Genomic DNA, 19,336 nt, shown 5'->3' with positions numbered 1-19,336 from the left:
GCATGGTGCCTCAGTGTCTCCTTTGCCCACCAGCCCATCCAACTGTTAGAATTCCTGCTCCATGATTGCAGCCATGGGATTTTTGTCTATCACATGACTGTGTGTGTTTTGACTCCACAGTGGGAAGTGACGGAGACAGGATGTTTGTGTTACTGTGTTCCGTGAAGTGGGATTATTGTCCTTCGTTCTTTTTCTCTTTGCTGTCTGATGCTAGAGAGAGAGGGGGAGTCATGTTGGAGTGCACTGTGTGTGTTTATATGTAAATAAAGTAGATTAGCCAAAATGCTCAGTTGCTGAGGTCTGTTACGCAACTGCAAAGACTCTGCGGATCCCTAAGTGTGCCAATGTCTGTTGGCATCAGTCACTGTGATGTTCGGGCAGAAGAAAGCTTTTGAAGCTCCCGATCGACCAGGAGGGAGGAAACATGCCAGTCGGGCATGTGTCTCTGCCAGGGTCCTACTCGAGAGTAGGATGAGCTCCTGACACCAGCCACCCATTTTGCAAATACTTAGTGTAGCGTTCAGGACAGTTTGTCCCCCTGACACTGGACATATGCCTAATGGATAACGAATGGATAACAAATTGGGCTGTCACATTGAGCTTGCACACTCTTCCCACTGATCGTATTTCAGCTTGATAAGCCAAAATACAAATGAACTTCATGCAACCGCATACAATGGTTTTGCTCCTCCCCTTCATTTCGGCAGGTAAACAAGCCAGGAAGCAGCAATGAACAATGGCTGCCCGTTAAACGGAGATACGAATGAGCCTCCCGCACCCACATTACAGTTAATGGCTTCCATACAAGGCAGGATATAAAGTCATGGTTTCAAGTTGGCTTAATGTCCTGGCTTGTGTGGAAGCCATTAACCACAGTTTCCTGGTTTGGATGTAGCAGGAAGCTATGATCAACTGCAGCTTCCTGGCTTGTTTTCTCGCTTGCACAAAGGGCACATGCAGGCGCAGGAGGCTCATTCGTATCTCAGTCTATTAAGCAATGTTATGATCAAGCCAGATGCAACTGCTGTTTCTCTATGTATTTAATGAGAATTTGGGCACGCATGTCTTCACAAATATACTGTGCTTGCATCTTTCAAGACAGAGCTGAGAAACCTGTGGCTCTCCAGATGCTGGATTCAACCCCATGATTTTTTGCAACACTAGCTGGGGCTAAGGGAAGTTGGCATGTGAGGGTTTCTTCCCTAGCCCCATGTTAAGTGGTGAAAGTATTGCAAGGATCAGTCAGTTGGACACACTCTGCTCATTTCCTGTGTCACATTGTATGGGAAGATTGGGTGGTATTTAACTAAGTTCCTGCAGCAGTGCAAGGGCTAGCGATACTACAGAGCGATCCCTCCCCCCCCCCATTCCCCTGCATATACTTGCCATGGGCCAAGAGTCAGCTTCACCTGCTGAACAGCAGCCTGAAGGGGAAGAAGGCAGAGGGACCACCTGCAGCTGATCAGCTTTCAAGGACACTGAGAAGAAGGCACTGATGATGAGAACCAAGCTGGCTTCAACTTTAAATAGAGCTCTCAGCAACAGTCAGGTGCTGGAAACAACACCTGTGGTTCCCAGCCCTACCTTGCTGCTTCCTGTTTCCCATCTGGACCCCTGGCTTCATGATCATCAGATTCCCTGACCTCTCCGGGTTGTCTGACTATGTGGTTTGCTGTTGGCCCAACACTCGAAACGGACCTAACTTTGTGTGCTGAATCTTTCTCCAGGCAAGCCTACCTCTTATGTTCTGTTTGGGGACTACGGCAATACTCTGTGCTGTCCCAAAATCTGCCCTGGAGATTTAAGGGCTTGTGGGTGGGGGAGGAGAGTGGGGTGTGGGGAATACTGTTTCAATGAAACATTCACATTAGTGCTGTGTTGAATGCAGCTTAATCAGGAAGTTTTTAATGTTTGATGTTTTACTGTGTTTTCGTATATGCTGTAAGCTGCCCAGAGTGGCTGGGGAAATCAAGCCAGATGGGTGGGGTATAAATATAATTATTCTACCCAGACACTGAGGTCCAGTGCTGAGGGCCTTCTGGCGGTTCCCTCACTGCGAGAAGCTGAGTTACAGGGAACCAGGCAGAGGGCCTTCTCGGTAGTGGCACCCACCCTGTGGAACACCCTCCCACCAGATGTCAGAGAGAACAACTACCACCAGACTGTTAGACAACATCTGAAGGCAGCCCTGCTTAGGGAAGCTTTTAATGTTTGATGCATTACTGAATTTTAATATTTTGTTGAAAGCCGCCCAGAGTGGCTGGGGAAGCCAAGCCAGATGGGTGGGGTATAAATAATAAATTATTATTATTATTATTTATTACGTGGGTGGCCACTATGAAACAGAATGTTGGACTAGATCAGAATTTGGCCTGTTCCAGCAGACCTCTTGTTAGCTTCTTATGCCCAACTCGTATGAAGTTTCTGGGTAGGTGGATGCAAAGCTGGCCCACCCATGAGACGGAGTGAAGCAGCCTGCTCAGGAGGTAGAAGACCCGCCCCACCCCATCCCGAGACACCCCACCCGTGGGCACCCCACCGCCTCTGCTGTTGGTGGAGAAGTGGTGCCAGCACTGGTGAGATCTCACCCAAACCTCGCGAGATCTCACTGGAACCTGCTGCTGCCGTGCAACCTAAATAAGAGGCGCTGTGGCAAAGGGAGGCACGGTGGGAGTGGGGCAGCATTTCCTGTTTTGCCTGCGAAACAGGATGCACTTCCCTTGAATGGGTGCATGAGGTGGTGGTAGAAATATTCTGGTAGAGAGGTGTGTGCACACCAGAATATATAGCCTAGTTTGGCTGGTTAATCGGAAATGACTTTGCTGCGCAGGATGAATGCAAGCTCCTGTACCAGCAGCTTGGTCCTAACTGGTAACTGGTTAGCTAACGTTAGTTCTAACACTATTCCCAAGAGCTGTTTGAATAACCAGAGAAAATCAGAATTGTGGAAAGTGGGAATAAAGAAGCATGTCCTTAGATTGGGAAGTAGCAAGCTGAAGGAAATGCCTCATTTAAATGAATAAATAAATAACGTATGTAACCGTCAAAGCACAGGTCCTTTCTTATCCAACCTAAAATTATATAAGGTGGCTGGTTGGGGTATTTATATATATATATTATTTTTAGTGTTGGACTGGAAGGTAGTTTGCGGAAAAAACAACTCGCAATGAACTGGTGGTTGGAAAATGTATTTCAAACTACTTAAAACTTAAAGCTAAACATTCTGCCTTTAAGTGTGGCTTTTGTTGAATGGGTTGTGCGCCTGACACAGTAAGTGGTGGGATGTTATGGTAATTAGTAATGACCCTTGAATACTCTGGTTTACCACAGTGCAGGATACCAAGTGCAGTAGCTTTTCCAGGAAGGTTTAGCTCCATCTTCAGGATTAACTGCAAGTCTCCTGTTTCAGCAACTTTTCAATTATTTCAGTCCAACTCTTGGAGTTTCCATTCTGGAAAACAGCATGTCCTTTTGACATTTGACTTTTTTTTTTTTTCCTTGCGGGGGTTGGGGTGGGGGGATGTTCCATTCTCTACCTTCCTAGTAATGAACTGTGAGGTTATGCAAGGGAGGAGAGTGTGGGGGGAGGGGGATTTTTGAACCACTTGTTCTGCAACAGATATGGGTAGTGGTGTGTTTTTTCTAAAGTCTGCAGAGCCACACTATAGAAAGGTCTTAAGACTGCTGCATTGCAGGAAAACCTTCAGGATTTGCGATTTCTTAATCCTGCTCTGGAAGGGGCGAGAACTAATGGCAGCTAGACTAAAGATAGCTAAGCACTGGGAACTGGGAGGAACTTTTCATTTGAAGGATGGCTCCATAGAATCTGGAATGTCTTCATGGCAGAAAAACTGGCTTTTTTTTTTTACTTTTAAAGGGGAAAGCAAAACCAAAGGATTTATTTTTATTTTATTTTGCAGTCTGGTACTCTTTGATGAGGTATATTAATGTAAGTGATCAAACACCGGACGTGCCACATGCATTAAGGGACAAAAACTGACCACCTTCTAAAATGATGAAAAAATAACTTCTACCTTGTTGCTGTAGGAAGTGATGTATGCAAAAGATATGTGCATCTGAAAAGTTACTATATAATTTGCATCAAAAGAAGATAACATTTCACTACCAAATTCCACCCCATCTATATGTAGTTAGTTCACCTAGTTTAAGTGGTTTCTTGTCACTTCCCTTATCTCCCAACAGTCTGATTTTTGGGACGAAGTAGATGCAACAGTCGGGACATGGGTGGCGCTGTGGGTTAAACCACAGAGCCTAGGACATGCCGATCAGGAGTTCGGCAGTTCAAATCCCCGCGATGGGATGAGCTCCTGTTGTTCGGTCCCAGCTCCTGCCCACCTAGCAGTTTGAAAGCACGTCAAAGTGCAAGTAGATAAATAGGTACCGCTCCGGCAGGAAGGTAAACGGCGTTTCCGTGCGCTGCTCTGGTTCGCCAGAATGACCCTGAAGCTGTACGGCCAATAAAGCAAGCTGAGCTCTGCAACCCCAGAGTCGGTCACGACTGGACCTAATGGTCAGGGGTCCCTTTACCTGTACCTAGATGCAACAGTATGCGATTGAATCTTACCTGCAAAATAGTGGCAGTCTGCAATTGCCCCTAGTAGGCAACCTGATGCACAAAGGAAAAACATAGGCGTGTGGTTGTCCATGCTTCAGATCTTCAGCCAGGGGGCAGCTCCAGAGAACAGTGAGGTATACAAGAAGGTGAACAGCAGTCAGCAGAGGAGCTTGTTGGAAGCCCAACAAAAGCCCAACATGGTCTTTTGAATTCCCCTTGGTCTTAACTTAGCTTTCTATTAATCATCCCGTTCTGCTTATAATTAAGTTTACCCACGTAGGGATATATATTTTTTTAAACATAGTTTTAATAGATAATCTATAAATGAGTTGATCATTCTAAGCTCTACTAAGTAATTAGAATAACAGGCTAGATCCATATTCATAAGGTGTGATCTTGTATAAACTGGAGTGTGAGAAAAATGTTATTGGGGGACACTTTTATGAAGGATGGCGGTGCTATCCTTTTAGATACACTGTGGGCAGTTTAAAAGACGACTTTAAAAAAGCCATGTGGGTTAGTCTGATTCTGTGATTCAGCTGAGAAGATGATTTAGGAAAAGCATTGTTTGCATGCTGCATTCCATCTCCCCTTAGCTGCTTAAGCCCCCCACCAAACTGCCTTTAGTTGCGGGGGGGGGGGGGGGACCTCCAGAATCCTACATCTGTCCCAGTGCCACACTTTCAAAAATCATGGCTCAGAATTAGGAACAAAAATCTGTATCCCTGTTTCTCTCCCATAAAGGCAGTGGAGGTGAGGATATCTATTATATTAAATTAAAATCAAGGGCTTACGTCGTCAGACTACGGCAGTAAATTTAACAAAATGCCAATTGTAAACTTGGGCATTCTGTTCTGAAAAGAAAGAAAACTGGATTCAGCTTCTCCAAAATGACTTGAAATGCTGTATGTTTTGTGTAGAGGCAGAAGACGTTGCATTAAGTACATGATATCAAGCTTGGAAACTCTTGCAATGTAGTTGTTTCTGTTGAATTAGCTCTGTTTCCTCCCATTTGGCACAATAATACAGAAAGCCAAATACTGTATATCTGCGAACACTTAAGGGATTTAGCCACCATTTGTTTTATTTGTAGCCCCACAATTATGTTAATGAATCACCTGTCTTGCACTGAACTACTATTGTGCTCGATAAAGCTTTGAGACTGGGGCTGTGAGTCATCAGCTTGAAACTGCGTATTACTGAATGTGTGTTCAGCAGCAAACAGCGGTAATCATTAATGCTCAGGAAAATGGTTTCTCATCCATATTCCTAAACATGAGCATGCTTTCAGAATCAAAATTGATAGTTACTTTTTACATCACACATGTAAAAGGGGGAGGAAAGGAAAGGAAAATCTATCAGCTACTCTTTTTCTGTTTTCCATGTCCAGTGATGGAGTGTGCCAATTTCAGGACAGGATGAGGACTGAAAGAGAAGCATGTTGCTTTGGATTTTGGAATGATGGCAAAACCAACAGCACCCCATAGTCGAATTTGACTGGACTTAACCATCCAGGGGTCCTTTACCTTTTTTTTACCCTTATGTACCCTGAGCAAGTTTTAAAAAAAATGCTTTGGACGATATTCATTTGCTTTGGAACTGTTGAAGTGAGCCCCCTTCAAAATCAAAATTTTCATAAATCTCTGCCAAATTACATTTCACTTTCCTGTGTATAGGAAGCAAACTTTTCTTAGGAACTTTGCCAATTGTCCCTTGTCTGTATCATACCGGTTGCTTCTCTCCCATTAGCTTGGGCAGTGGATAATTCCTACTCTCCCTTCCTAGCTGAGCTCCTGTTTCAGAAGTTTCCCTCTGTTTTTCTCATATTGCGCTGCGTTAGTTTTTTTGTTATGTTAAATGACCTTGCAAGATATTTAGAGATCTAATATCTCTCTCTCTCTCTCTCTCTCTCTCTCTCTCTCTCTCTCTCTCTCTGTGTGTGTGTGTGTGTGTGTGTGTGAAAGAGAGAGAGAGATCACCTTGGTTCCTGATTCGACACCTTGGTTCCTGATTCGAACATAGCTTGTTGTGCACTCTAGTACAACATTGCTTGGACGTGTTCATTCTTACAGTTCTCACATGCAAATTTTGTGGTAAACATACATGCCCTGAATAGTCACAGATATTTCCCAAATATTTGGTCAAGTTGTTGTTGTTTGTTGTTGTTAAAAAGCTTAATTAATAAAAGGGGGAGATTCTCAGTGCCACATTTTTTAGCCCAAAGAGAGCATTGTAGAGTTGGAAAAGTTGCAGGACAAGAGACCCAGGAGCAACTTCCCTGCAAGGAAAAGCATTTGGGGCTCTTTAGGTTTAATAATAATAATAATAATAATAATAATAATAATAATAATAATAATGTGGGAGATGCAAGAGGTGTTTATCGAATTGTGCATGGCATGGAGAATGTGGAGATAAGCATCCCTTTCACTTCCTTTCTCCTAATACTAAGATTTGGGGTCATTCAGTGGAAGAGCAAGGTTCCATGTTCATTTTCTGACATCTTCAGGTAGGACTCAGATAGGATCCTGGAGACCCACTGTGAGTTCATGACCTAGATGGACCAATGGTCTGACTTGGCATTACTGTCTTAGTTACATCACTTGAGCTAGTTCCAAACATTGCCATGATGATCTAACAAAGAGGAAGGCAGCCAGGAGTGACAGCTTTCTCTATGCTCATTTATGGCCAGTTATGCTATCTGTGTTCCTGTGGGGCTCTCGCATTCCAGAGCCGAAGGTGCGAGTTCTGCTCACGTGCACAGCTTTGGATCACACTCATTAGGTACCACTCTCTTGAGTGTCTTGCCAAAAGTGGAAGCGGATTTGCTACAAGTGAGAGAGGATCAGCCAGAGTTTGACTGCAACTTGCCTAAAATGTCACTGGGGACAGATGGCAATTACCGAATTTACAATGGAGTAAGTGCCACATAAATACAGTGTCTGTGCAGGTGAAAAGGCTGCAATAGAATTGCAACCCATTAACTTTGGATCAGGCCCAATTGCTTTAATTACTAGGCTGTTCTGGAGAAAATCCGTTGTGCGTTGCGGCTAAAGCAAATGAGTTTGGCTCTTAAGTAAACCTTTGTGACAGAATTTATGCAAGGCTCTGAAACGTACTAAAGTAGTCCAACTGATGAAAGAACAGTCCCTTAAATGAGATACAAATTATTCGCTCCTTTTATGACTTTTTGTACCTTTTGCCCTTGCGTATGTATAACCAAAACAAACTTGTTTGGTGGAAAGAAGGGGAGCAGAAAATACTGCACTCTTCCCCCCCCCTCTTTTGTCTTCCTCTTTAGCAGTGTGGGCTTCATATGCAATCCCAAAATGAGGCATTCTAGATGTGAAAAGATTTCCTAGCGGGAGCCTGGACATGCATAGCAATTCAGGAAGTGCTTTGTGCTGAGAACAGCCCGGCTAAGTTTCTGAGAAAGCAAGATGCGCAGCAAATGGTGGGAATGTGCATGGAAGCATAGCCATAAGGCTGCACAGTGACTGAGTGGGCAATGATTTGGGTAATGACATCTACTTCCTTCTCCAGTTGCACTGTCCCCAGATCTCTTGCCCCTCCATGGTACCAGGTTAAGATCACTTTGGAAAATGAGCTGGAATAGCTCTGTTGGTAGAGCATGAGACTCTTAATCTCAGGGTTGTGGGTTTGAGACCCACGTTGGGCAAAAGTTTGGACCAGATGACCCTTAGGTAAAGGTAAAGGGACCCCTGACCATTAGGTCCAGTCATGGACGACTCTGGGGTTGTGGTACTCGTATCACTTTACTGGCCGAGGGAGCCAGCATACAGCTTCCGGGTCATGTGGCCAGCATGACTAAGCCGCTTCTGGTGAACCAAAGCAGCACACGGAAACGCCGTTTACCTTCCCACCGGAGCGGTACCTATTTATCTACTTGCACTTTGATGTGCTGCTAGGTGGGCAGGAGCAGGGACTGAGCAATGGGAACTCACCCCGTCATGGGGATTCGAACCGCTGACCTTCTGATCAGCCAGCCCTAGGCTCTGTGGTTTAACCCACAGCACCGCCCATGTTTGGACCAGATGACCCTCATCCCTTACAACTGTACAATTCTGTAATTCTATGACTGTTCCTTCTACTCATCACCTGATTCACCTGCATCCGCTGCTTCCTTTCTGCAGTCCTATTCAGCTCTTGCCTGCCATCTTAGCGAGCTCTGTGTAACTCCTGTCTGCACAGCCCCATCCTGATTGCCTTAATCCTGTACTCTGTTGCTTGGAAGTTTTGGTGAATGCAGAGGAGGAAGACTGGTATATCAAATTCTGATGTCCCAAGTGTTCATGCATTCAAAGAGAACAGAAGAAGTCAAGGTTCTATTAGCTGTTTTCAGAGTGGGGAGTGGGTGCAGTTGAGCTAGCCAAAGGTCTGCTGGATCCTAAGCCAGTCCAGGTACCTGCAAGCTGTGGCAAGGGGCCCAATTCAGGCTTGTTTCCTGTATCAGCCTGGAACTTTCGCAGCAAACTTGTAGACCTCTCCTGCCTTCTCACCTTCCACCCTGGACACTGGAATCAGAGGAGCTGTGGGTGCAAGCGGTGGCTCCACCACCCTGTAAATCCCCTCTGCTGCCAGCCAGGAGATAGGATTGTGCCCTTAGCAACAGCCCACCCTCAGATAAATACTGCTGAGATATTTTAAGCAGCGCAAAATGCCAGTAATAGTACTTACTGTGACTAAAACATTAAATCGGGCAAAAATAAAACAACACGTGTAGCCCCTTGCCAAGAGGGCCGAAAAATACCTAATGCCATTGTTTGTTTTAATTGAAATGCCTAAGCAATTGAGTTCCCTCCACTTTTCCTTTAAGTTTTAGGTCATGGAACGCCAAACGGGATTTGCATTGCCCCCTATCCCGAAGCTTCTATTTGCTTGCAAATGCCAGAATCAACCGCCCGAAACCCGCTCTTGGAAATGACTGTGGAACTTTTATAGAACATCGTACACTAAAATCTGCGGTGCTTCACCAACATAGATGAAGACATACTGCACATTGTGAAAGGTAATCTTCTATACCTATTTTGAGAGGTGTTATTAAGACAGAACATTTAAAAAAAACGATGGTGGCGTTGAACAGATGGCATCGTTATCTCTGGATGTGAATGCCCACATGTTTCCTTTGAATAACTCTTTGCGTGTGATTCCCCCCTCCCCCGCTTACTTATTTTTGTTGCAATTAGTAACATTTTGTAAGTATACCAGACAGTTTTCTCCCTGACGAGCCTTTCTTCTCGTCAGCCGTGAGTCTGGTCTCATTTACATGAAGAGCGATTCAACGTGTTTGGTATGCAAAGATGAAGGGGAAAGATGGGGAATCGGAGGCCCTGCAATTATTGTTGGACTCTTAACTCCCATCAGCCCCAGCCAGCATGGCCAGTAGTCAGGGGTGGCTGGTTTCTTTAATTGTGATAATTATTTCAGACCAGGGTTTCCCAAACGTGGGTCTTTAGCTGTTTTTGGACTACAACTCCCATCATCCCTAGTTAGCAGGGCCAGTGGTCAGGATGATGGGAATTGTAGTCCAAAAACAGCTGCAGACCCAAGTTTGGGAAACCCTGATCTAGACCATTTCAATAGCAACTTATCGTATTTTTCCGTCTATAAGACACCCTGGTGACTCCAATTTAAGAATATGGGGAGAGATGGCCCCTATGTATAAGACGCCCCCAAATTTTGGACATTATTTTTTAGGAAAAAACCAGTCTTATACATGGAAAAATATGGTACATTTCTCTCTCTCTCTCTTTCACACACACACACACACACACACCCTACCTATATCTCCAAGCAGTTTACAACATAAATTGAAACATGAAATGAAACATTAAAATATATCAATGTGAAACATTACAAATGAAACTAGAGTACAAAATACAACAAAGACCCACATTTAAAGCAGCATTATTAACAAGAAAACAAACTGTTATCTGAAACATATACTGTATATTTTTAAAAAATGTGAATAAGACTCAAACTTAGAAATGCAATAAAAAACCCCACATTGTTAGTGGTTAAACAAAATAATTAAGGTAGAAGGTGCACCCCCACTAACCCCACCACTCAGTAACACCTCCCAAACACATCCTTAGCACTCTCCCTCATACAAAATTCACTCTCAACTATTTGTATCCACCATACTCATAATTGAGGGGTGGTGTGTCCTGTTTCACTGCTTGAGGTGAAGTGGGAAGGGCCACCTTGCCCTGCCTGTGCTACCTACCATACCTCTTGCTGCCGGCACTGCTGCTCTGTGGTGCCTTGTTGCGCCGTTCTCCTGTTCGGATTTTAAATATACTTCAACTGAGAAAATGCACGCTCAGCTGAGCAATTTGTGACCATTAATGTTAAAAATCTGTCAATGGAAAATTTCTGTGGTGTCCCCCTTCTCTTGATGCCCTAAGCACATGCTCATTTTGCTTAATGGTTAATCCAGCCCTGTTTACGCCACAATAAATTGGTTAGTCTTTAAGGTGCCACAAGTCTCCCGTTTTGTTGCACCAGACGAACATGGCTCTGGAAAACGTTACTGGTAAAAACATAAGACTGATTCCCTGAAATTTGGATAGGCTTTTTTTAAAAAAAAAAAAAAAAAGAATGTGCAAATTTACTTTCTCACATTACTTTAATCTCCATGACATTTAAATAATTCCTCGCTTTTAGTGGCTTTCGTCTCCAGAGAGCTTTAGACAAATTAACTAATTCACAATGGATTCTAGGCTTATTCAGAATGGCGTCACCTTGGCCAAAGTCACTGTAGTAGTGTTACTGGAAGCCATTAACACCAGCTGACAGAGACCATAATTTATTTTTTGCTTCTGCCTCCGCAGAGAGTGGTGTTTGCTTCGCAGAAAATAATACAGATAATCTTGCACATTTCTGCCAAACCTATCAGTTTTTGGTGCTGCTGCCAGTTTTGACTTTCAGCTTCTAATCTAGAGGGATCGTTTGAATAATTTAGTCAGGAAATCCAGTGCTCTTGTTGGTCTTCCATCAAGCCGTGCTTGATAGAATCTGGTTTGCAGCATAGCACTCAGGGTCTTGGTCAGAACCTTTCTGTCTTCTGCTCTGCACTGTCTGTGGGACACGAGATCTGGCGCCAAGGGTTCCAAGAGAGCAAATGGAGGAAAACAATGTTTTCTTGCTCAAGTCCTATGAACCAGGCCTGCCCCCTGCGCTGGTATTGTACTACAGACCCTCCAAGTGTCCCTATTTTCCAGGGAAAGTCCAGATTTACAGAAGCTACCCCAGTTTCTGGTTTTATCCCGGAATGCCCCGCTTTCTCTTAGGACGTCCCTATTTTCATCTGAGCAATGGAAGGTATGGAATTATCTGAACCCTGAGCCATCTGAAGGCAGCCCTTTATAGGCATTTTTTTTTAAATATGTTTAATGTTTTTATATATACTGGAAGCAACCCAGAGCGACTGAGGCAACCCAGTCAGATGGGTGGGGTATACTTAGTAAAATTATGATTACTGATGAATAGGACGTCCCTATTTGTTCTAGAGAAGTCTCATGCACAAAACAAAGTCCCGTTGACTTTACTGAATCGTACCTTACTTAATACAGTTGTGATTAGGAATGAAGGTCCTGTTCTTGTGTGCCCAGAGTGCTGCAGGAATTATAAATAATTACAATCTTATCTGGATTAAAGTCAGATGAATAGGGGAAACAGAAGTTCTGTAGATCCTTAACATTTAAGCCTGCGGTTAAACTGTACTGGATACAATTTTAAAGGCAGTGAAGACCCCTAGAGTCCACTGAGTATGGCTGATTGTCTCTCCTGCGTAAAACTGCACATGGTACAAAACTGAAAATGTGTTCACTCCTACAGCTGAATTAATTGTCCTGTCATGCAACAGTAAGCTGGGGCAGATGCACCTTCTGTTTATTTGCTTGAGTGTTTCGGTTCTTTGTTTTTGCTTTGATGCTGCGCTCCCAGCAGTGGCACAGAGGGAAAAACCTCATCCACATGCTTTAGCGCTGAGAGCTGATCTTTCTCCCCTTGCACCAGGGCAGCAGCAGGAGCCATGGGAAATTATGTAGAAGCTCGGGGTGGGGGGGAGCCCTTGTGCAGCACATGCATTCCCCCGAAGGCTTTTAGAGGCTGTGAAAGGAGTGGAGGAGGAGTGCTCATGGTGCCAGCTTAACACTGCAAGAGCAGTAGTTTGCACTGGAGCAGAATGGAATGGAAACCGAGGTATCAGGGCCGCGAGGTATGTGATGTCCTGCTTCAGACTACAGAAATTGGGTTGTTCTATTTTTGAAATCTCTCCTGAAATGTTAAAAACAGAAAAGCAGCACAACGAACAGTTGGCTGAGCTGAAAGCTGTGCACCTGGATAGGCTAGGTTATTGGTTTGTTTGTTGTCGTTTGGCAGGGAACATTCAGAAATGTGTCTTATCGTGTGGTGCAGCCCACACAAATCTAACTCCCTTTTTCTGCTGCAAGTGAGATTTCAGGCAGAGATCAGAGGAAAGGAGGATTCCGGTAGAGCTTCTTGCACAGTAAAGTTTCCTGCAGGTCCCCCCCAAATGCAAATTCTTCCTGCATTGCTATCCACTTGCCTCTTCTCATCTCACCTTTTAGTTTGAAACTGGCTCAAAACACACAACGCCCCACCTTCATTATTTGATTTGCTTGTGTGAAGATAGCCAGTGGTAAGGATTTATCAGGGGCAGGTACTGAAATATAGTACAGGTCTTGAGTAAAGCAGTCTAGTAGGAAAATCTTGTAGGAAGTAACTAACTGGGGTGGGGGGTGGGGACTTTATCCTGGGAAAATAATTGCATTACTCATAAACACGTTTAGAATTGACTTTCATTTAACTTAACCAACAGCCACCGTCCAAAACATATTAACAGTGAAATAAGTACTATTAATTTCACTGAAATAGCGATGCAGTCTTTAGCAGCTTAATCAGTCCAATTATTAGAAACTAAGCTTAATTCTAGTTAATCAGGAAAAGAATAATTACCCTTTTGTGCTTTAGAAGGTTGCTGCAAATTGAGCGAAGGAATATGGAGCCAAAACAGAAAATAACCACTGTGTTTCCTAATTATATAGTGGTTCCTCGGGTTACATAAGCTTCAGGTTACAGACTCCGCTAACCCAGAAATAGTATCTCGGGTTAAGAACTTTGCTTCAGGATGAGAACAGAAATCGTGCTCTGGCTGTGCGGCAGCAGCGGGAGGCCCATTAGCTAAAGTGGTGCTTCAGGTTAAGAACAGGTTAAGAACGGACCTCCAGAACGAATTAAGTTCTTAACCAGAGGTGCCACTGTATCATGAAGCAAACGTAACAAGAGGTCTGACTGTCCTAAACCTAGACTGAGCCCTTAGCAGATGTGTTTTCTGCGAGAGAGTTATGAGTTATTGAGAAGCCATTACATTTACTTCCAGGTTTCACCACTCGTGCATGCGCAGATAAACAAAATGATGTCACGCACGTGTGCAGAAGCAGTGAATTGCGACCCGCATGTGCACAGATGCGGGTTGCGTTCCTTTCTGGTTGCGAACCAAGCTTTGGCTCCGGAACAGATCCCGTTAGCAACCAGAGGTACACTGTATTCATTGTCACAGTCCCAATAGTAAGGTCAAGCCCATTGCTCACTCCAGGTCTGTGTCTGCTTCCAACATGGTGTAGTGGTGTACCGGGTTCACGTCTCCGCTCCTCCACATGCAGCTGCTGGGTGACCTTGAGCCAGTCACACTTCTCTGCAGTCTCTCAGCCCCACTCACCTCACAGAGTGTTTGTTGTGGGGGAGGAAGGGAAAGGAGAAGGTTAGCTGCTTTGACACTCCTTCGGGTAGTGATAAAGCGGGATATCAAATCCAAACTCTTCTCCTTCTTCTTCTTCTCCTCCTCCTCCTCCTCCTTCTTCTTCTTCTTCTTCTTCTTCTTCCACCAAAATCCGGTGGCACGGAAGGTGTTAATTCCTTATCAGTCCCATTTTAAAAGCTTACAAAGGCTGGGGATGAATCAAGGGTAAAGGAAGGGGGGTTACAAATGTGGGGGGAAATTATTTACACCCTTGTTTAAGGTAAGCTGACCTTGGCAAGGAGCAAGGTTTTTTGGTGATGGCCATGGGGCTATGGAATGACTTACTGGATGTTTATTAAAGTGCATCCCTGATAAATGAATTTGTGAGCTGAATTTGTCAGCCATTTGGATTTTTTTCTTGTTTGAAAATTTGTTTTTATTACTGATGGTTGCTATGATTTTAACTGTGGTTGTAAGCCACCTTGTGCTGCTATAGGATATACATATTTTTAAGTAAATAAAGAGCAACTTGGTTCTGACTCCATGTCTTACCAAGTGACCAGAACAGGCTCATACTAACCATTAGAAATCCATATTTGTCATGGCAAGCAAGCACAAACAAAGCAGTGTTTCAGAGTTGGCTGACATCTTGACGTCCACTAGGTTTTTCCTTTCTACTTCGCCTGCAGAAAAGGTTGACTCTTTGCTGTGCAACACGTTTTGTTGGGATTTGCTGTGCAACACGTTTAGTTGGGATTTAGTCATTAGCAATTTTCAGGAAATAAATCAACATTTTCCAAGGTGGACCGTTCAAGAGGAATAAATATTACTTTCCCCTCATGTGTCAGGTGAGGTCTGTTTAAAAAGAGTCAGTCATAGCAGAAAGCTTTATTGACAGTGTCAAGTCAGTTTCCTGTTGCGGTAAAAATGTCGAATTCAGCCACGGGAATATTTAGAAAAGGGACTGAAAACAAAACTTCCAAGAGTTATTGCGCCTTTGAAGAGATTTCTGGAAATACATACAAAGCCCTAGATGACAACACCATGCCAAGCCACATTTGGAATATAAGTATATCTTATCGTGCTAGACTCTGTGCATTCACAGTGCCTATGAACATTGCCTGTTCCCTCTAGTTACATAGGATACACAGGATTTGCTGTCAAAACTGGTTTCTAAACAATCACCATTGGCAGCCGGTCCCCCCCTCCCCTTCTTCTCTGCCTAGCTGTCAGTTTTGCTGACACTGCTATTCATCTGAATGTAGAAAACGGCGGCAGACAAAATGCCAGGTTAATTTAACCGCATTGGGTGACACAGACATACCCCATGCATCTTCTAAGGATCTTTTCATGTGACAACTTTTTATCACCTGAATTGTTAGAACAGGAAGGTGAACAGGGTGCGCCTCAGAGGAAGGCTGGTGCTAGGGTGGTAGCTTTGATCCTGCAAGTTCATTTGAACTGGAAACAATTGGAATGCAGATCCACTATATCATTTGAAGGTGATAGTAAAGCTGATTCTGTAATGTGACACTTGCAAATTATCTCGGCCTGGAAGTGTGCCTAGAAATGGCTGTGCCACAGAATGACAGACAGTTTCTAGTTGCGGTGATAGTTTCAGTTCTTCCTGAAGGATCTTCCAGCTGTAATATCTGGGAGCTGGTTCAGACAGCAATGTTAACTGTCCACATTTGTTTGTAGGTAATGGCCATGCCCATGGTTGTGCTTGTGTTTCTTCCAGCTTCTGTTGTGATTATCCAGGATTACTTGGTCCACACATTTTGTCTGCCCTCATGAGCATAAATGTGGGGATATTTAAGACTGCTCACATAGGCAAATATTATTTCATCTATGCTGCCTATCTGGGATTAAATGGTGGTGGGAATAACTTGTCCCACTAATTTTGGGAGATTGTTTGAGGTTGCACCATAATTCATGCAAAGGTCATGTAGGGCAAATAGCAGGTTACCAGTGCTGTGGGTGTGTGGTTTTCAAACATGAAAATTATACAGTGGAAAGAGTTAAACCCTCCCTCTACCTAGTCCTGATTTTAGTGGGGGGGGGGGTGTGTCTTCTTTCCTGATACCAATGTTTGAAAGAAAGGAAATCTTAATCATGGATCTCACATATATTTAAACCATAACTGGGATTCTAAGTAACAAGGCTGCCTTCGCAGCCCAAAGGAAACTGTTCATTATCTTTGGGGTCACTTGGAATGGAAAACTCACCTGCCAAGTTACTCTTTCAAGCAACCCCCTTCCCACTTCCATTTCTGAAAAGCTCAGTTTGGGGGAAATAATTGAATACAGAAAGGGCATTTGAGAGAGTGGAGGAGGGTTGAGCACCTCCTCTCACCTACTGGTTCAGCTCTGCAAGTGCCCCCCTCAGTCCCCACAATATGGTTATGAAGAAATCATAGGATTGGAAAATGCATGTTTCCAACATGTCTTGTTTGGCCTTTTGATATAAGAATTGGTGCTCCTCACCTTTGCTTTTAAGTCAGACTATTTGTCTGCTACACAGATAGCATGGCTATCTCCTTAGATATCCAAAGTTAGAAAGTAGCCTGTAAAGTATAACTTGAAATCTCATATCCAAGTTTTAAACTCTTGTACCCAGGCAGCTCTTTGACAAAATTCTAAACATTTGTTTTCAAATTTAAATGTGCAGTGAGGGGGAAATTTCATAGATTGCTGAATGAATGAATGGTTGAATTAATGAATGAAATCTACTTGTTCACAGCCAATGGAAGTCACAATATGCACTTTGTTTTAACTTATTTGCTGTGCAGAGCGCTTGCAGTTCTTACTCTCACCAACTCTCTGAATTAGGTCACTCCTTATTACGGTGTCTAATTAATGCAGGCACTTTGGAACAAAATAATTATTATGTGTTTACACATGGGGACATGAAGTTCAGGCTTTGTCAAAACCATCCTCTGAGTCCAGAGTCCATGACTTTAGGTAAATGGTCAATCCACGTCTCTCCAGCCCATATTTAAGACTCTGTACACATTAGCAGCTTGAAATGCGATGAGCTCATCCCATCCCTGACCTCCCGCTGTGTTTCAAGTTGCATTCTTACATTGCTGTACTCGATGTCCCTTACCTGACTCTCCTGCACATGTGCAATGCCTGACTGAACTGTACACACCTCAGCTTAATTGGGGCTTCCATTTTCTAGCTGGTTTCAGGGGAAAGCATTTCAGACAGCTGCAGGATACATATGGATTGTGGCTAACATAACAAAGCCTAACACTTTATCCAGGAGGTGATACTGCAGTTCATTGAGGTCAATGTGCAAGAAAGTTGTGAGATCCAATTGTCCCCCACAACTGAAATCATTTTCTTCTAGTCACAGTGCAAAAGGTTTCTTCTTTTGCAATATTTTATATATTGAAACACACTTGTCAACTTTCTTCCACCTCTTTTCTAGCTAGGCAATACCACCACCAACATCCCTTAAAAAGGCATACACTGAAACACCTTTATGAGCTAGGGGACTCATCAGTCACAAGTCCAGTTATGCATAACTTGTAGCCAGCCATACTGTAGGACATATATTTTTCATCATCCCTCAGTTGAAAATAGGTGTATTTTGTTTTGCATTATGTGGAAAAAAAGTTCGCTTATACTGAGGGACTAGAGAGTCAGATGCTAGAATTATGGGGTATCTGTTAGCTGACATCCACTGCCATAGAATTTTATAAAGAGGAGAGATCACCTAGAAAATCTTGAAAGTTACTTCATCCCACTTTGCAGAGCAAATTTATTTTAGCTCAACCTAATCACCAGACTCTCCTCCTTACTAGAGGGAAAGTGAGGTGTGTGCAGGCATCACAAGAAACTGCCTTCTTCTCAACTCACCTGCAGCCCTCCGAGAGAAGAAGCAGAACACTACTAAGTCTGGTTCCAGCCTAAGCTGTCTTCTGCTGGAGAACCTATGTGAAAACTTGGTGGGGAAAACATACCTAACGTTTTCTGCATTCTGTACCCGGTTATCAGGTAGAAGCTTATTCCGCGCTCACACTCTCCTATTGCTGTTGCTGGTGTTTCAGAACGGGTCCCTTGGACAGAGGCGGTTGGCGGGTATGTCCAAGGCCAAGGTTTCCCCAAGGTTGTAAATCAGCGCACAGGTAATTTCTGCTGCCTCGAGCCAATCGGACGCCCCGACCAAAGCGCCCAGCCAATGGACGGTCCCCGGGATGCAGGACTGCGATGAGGCTAGCGTGGCCAATCCGAAGCGGCCTCGGCTCCTGGCGCTCGCCCACCTCCTCCTATTCTGAGGCGGTGGGGAGGGCGCTTCAGCTGGTGGTGGGAGGGAAAGCGGAGGAGAGGTGGGGGGAAGCTTGGCAGCGCCGGAGCCAGACGAGAAGGCGGGCTGTGGTGGTGCCTCCTTGCTCTTGCCGCGGCTGCCCTCTTCTTCTTCCTCCTCTTCCTCTCTCTCGCTCTCCCCAACATGGCAGGGCTGGGCGGCGGCGGCGCCTCCGCCTTCGGGCGCTGCACGCACGCCTTGGTGCGGGCTCTGCCCGAGTCCCTGTGCCAGCAGGCGCTGAGGCGGGAGAAGGGCAAGGAGGTGGACTTGGCGCGCGCCGAGCGCGAGCACCAGCTCTACGTCGGGGTGCTGAAGAGCAAGCTGGGGCTGCAGGTGCTCGAGCTGCCCGCCGACGAGAGCTTGCCCGACTGCGTCTTCGTCGAGGACGTGGCCGTCGTGTGCGAGGAGACGGCTCTCCTCACGCGCCCGGGCGCACCCAGCAGGAGGAAAGAGGTACCGGGGCGGGGCGCGCTGTGAGGGGGCGACTGAGGAGGGAGGGAGCGGGAGGGGGCGCCTGTGTGAGTGTGACTCCCCCCACCGCCACCTCTAGGGCGGGGGCCGCTGCAACTTCCCACCGTGGCCAAAGGAGTGTGGAGAGCGGGAAAGCGGGTTGGGTGGGAGAAGAAGCGCCTTGGTGGGGGCGGCAGCATCTTGGGATGGGC

General features: G+C 44.9%; 1 protein-coding gene across 5 annotated transcripts in view; it reads left to right on the top strand.

Moving 5' to 3' along the window:
• The window catches only part of DDAH1 (dimethylarginine dimethylaminohydrolase 1), a 117,019-nt gene that overhangs the window by 43,242 nt on the left and 54,441 nt on the right, over positions 1–19,336 (top strand). For 2 of the 5 annotated variants that reach the window (XM_083445065.1, XM_083445064.1), the window contains exon 3: positions 9,411–9,602. The exons of 1 other annotated variant lie outside the window; for it this stretch is intronic. Coding sequence is in view for 1 of the 4 variants with exons in the window: in XM_083445063.1 (XP_083301189.1) it covers positions 18,819–19,127 (309 nt within the window). In the remaining 3 variants the exon portion in view is untranslated. Of the gene's footprint in view, positions 1–9,410; positions 9,603–18,656; positions 19,128–19,336 lie in introns of those variants that run through there. 2 more of the 5 variants (XM_083445066.1, XM_083445063.1) reach the window with 2 other exon arrangements.

The sequence above is a fragment of the Podarcis tiliguerta genome, assembly GCF_965153285.1.
Source record: "Podarcis tiliguerta genome assembly, chromosome: 6".
Classification (NCBI taxonomy): Eukaryota; Metazoa; Chordata; class Lepidosauria; order Squamata; family Lacertidae; genus Podarcis; species Podarcis tiliguerta.
Note: the sequence above shows the minus strand (reverse complement) of the source record. Positions and strands in the feature narration are given on the sequence as shown.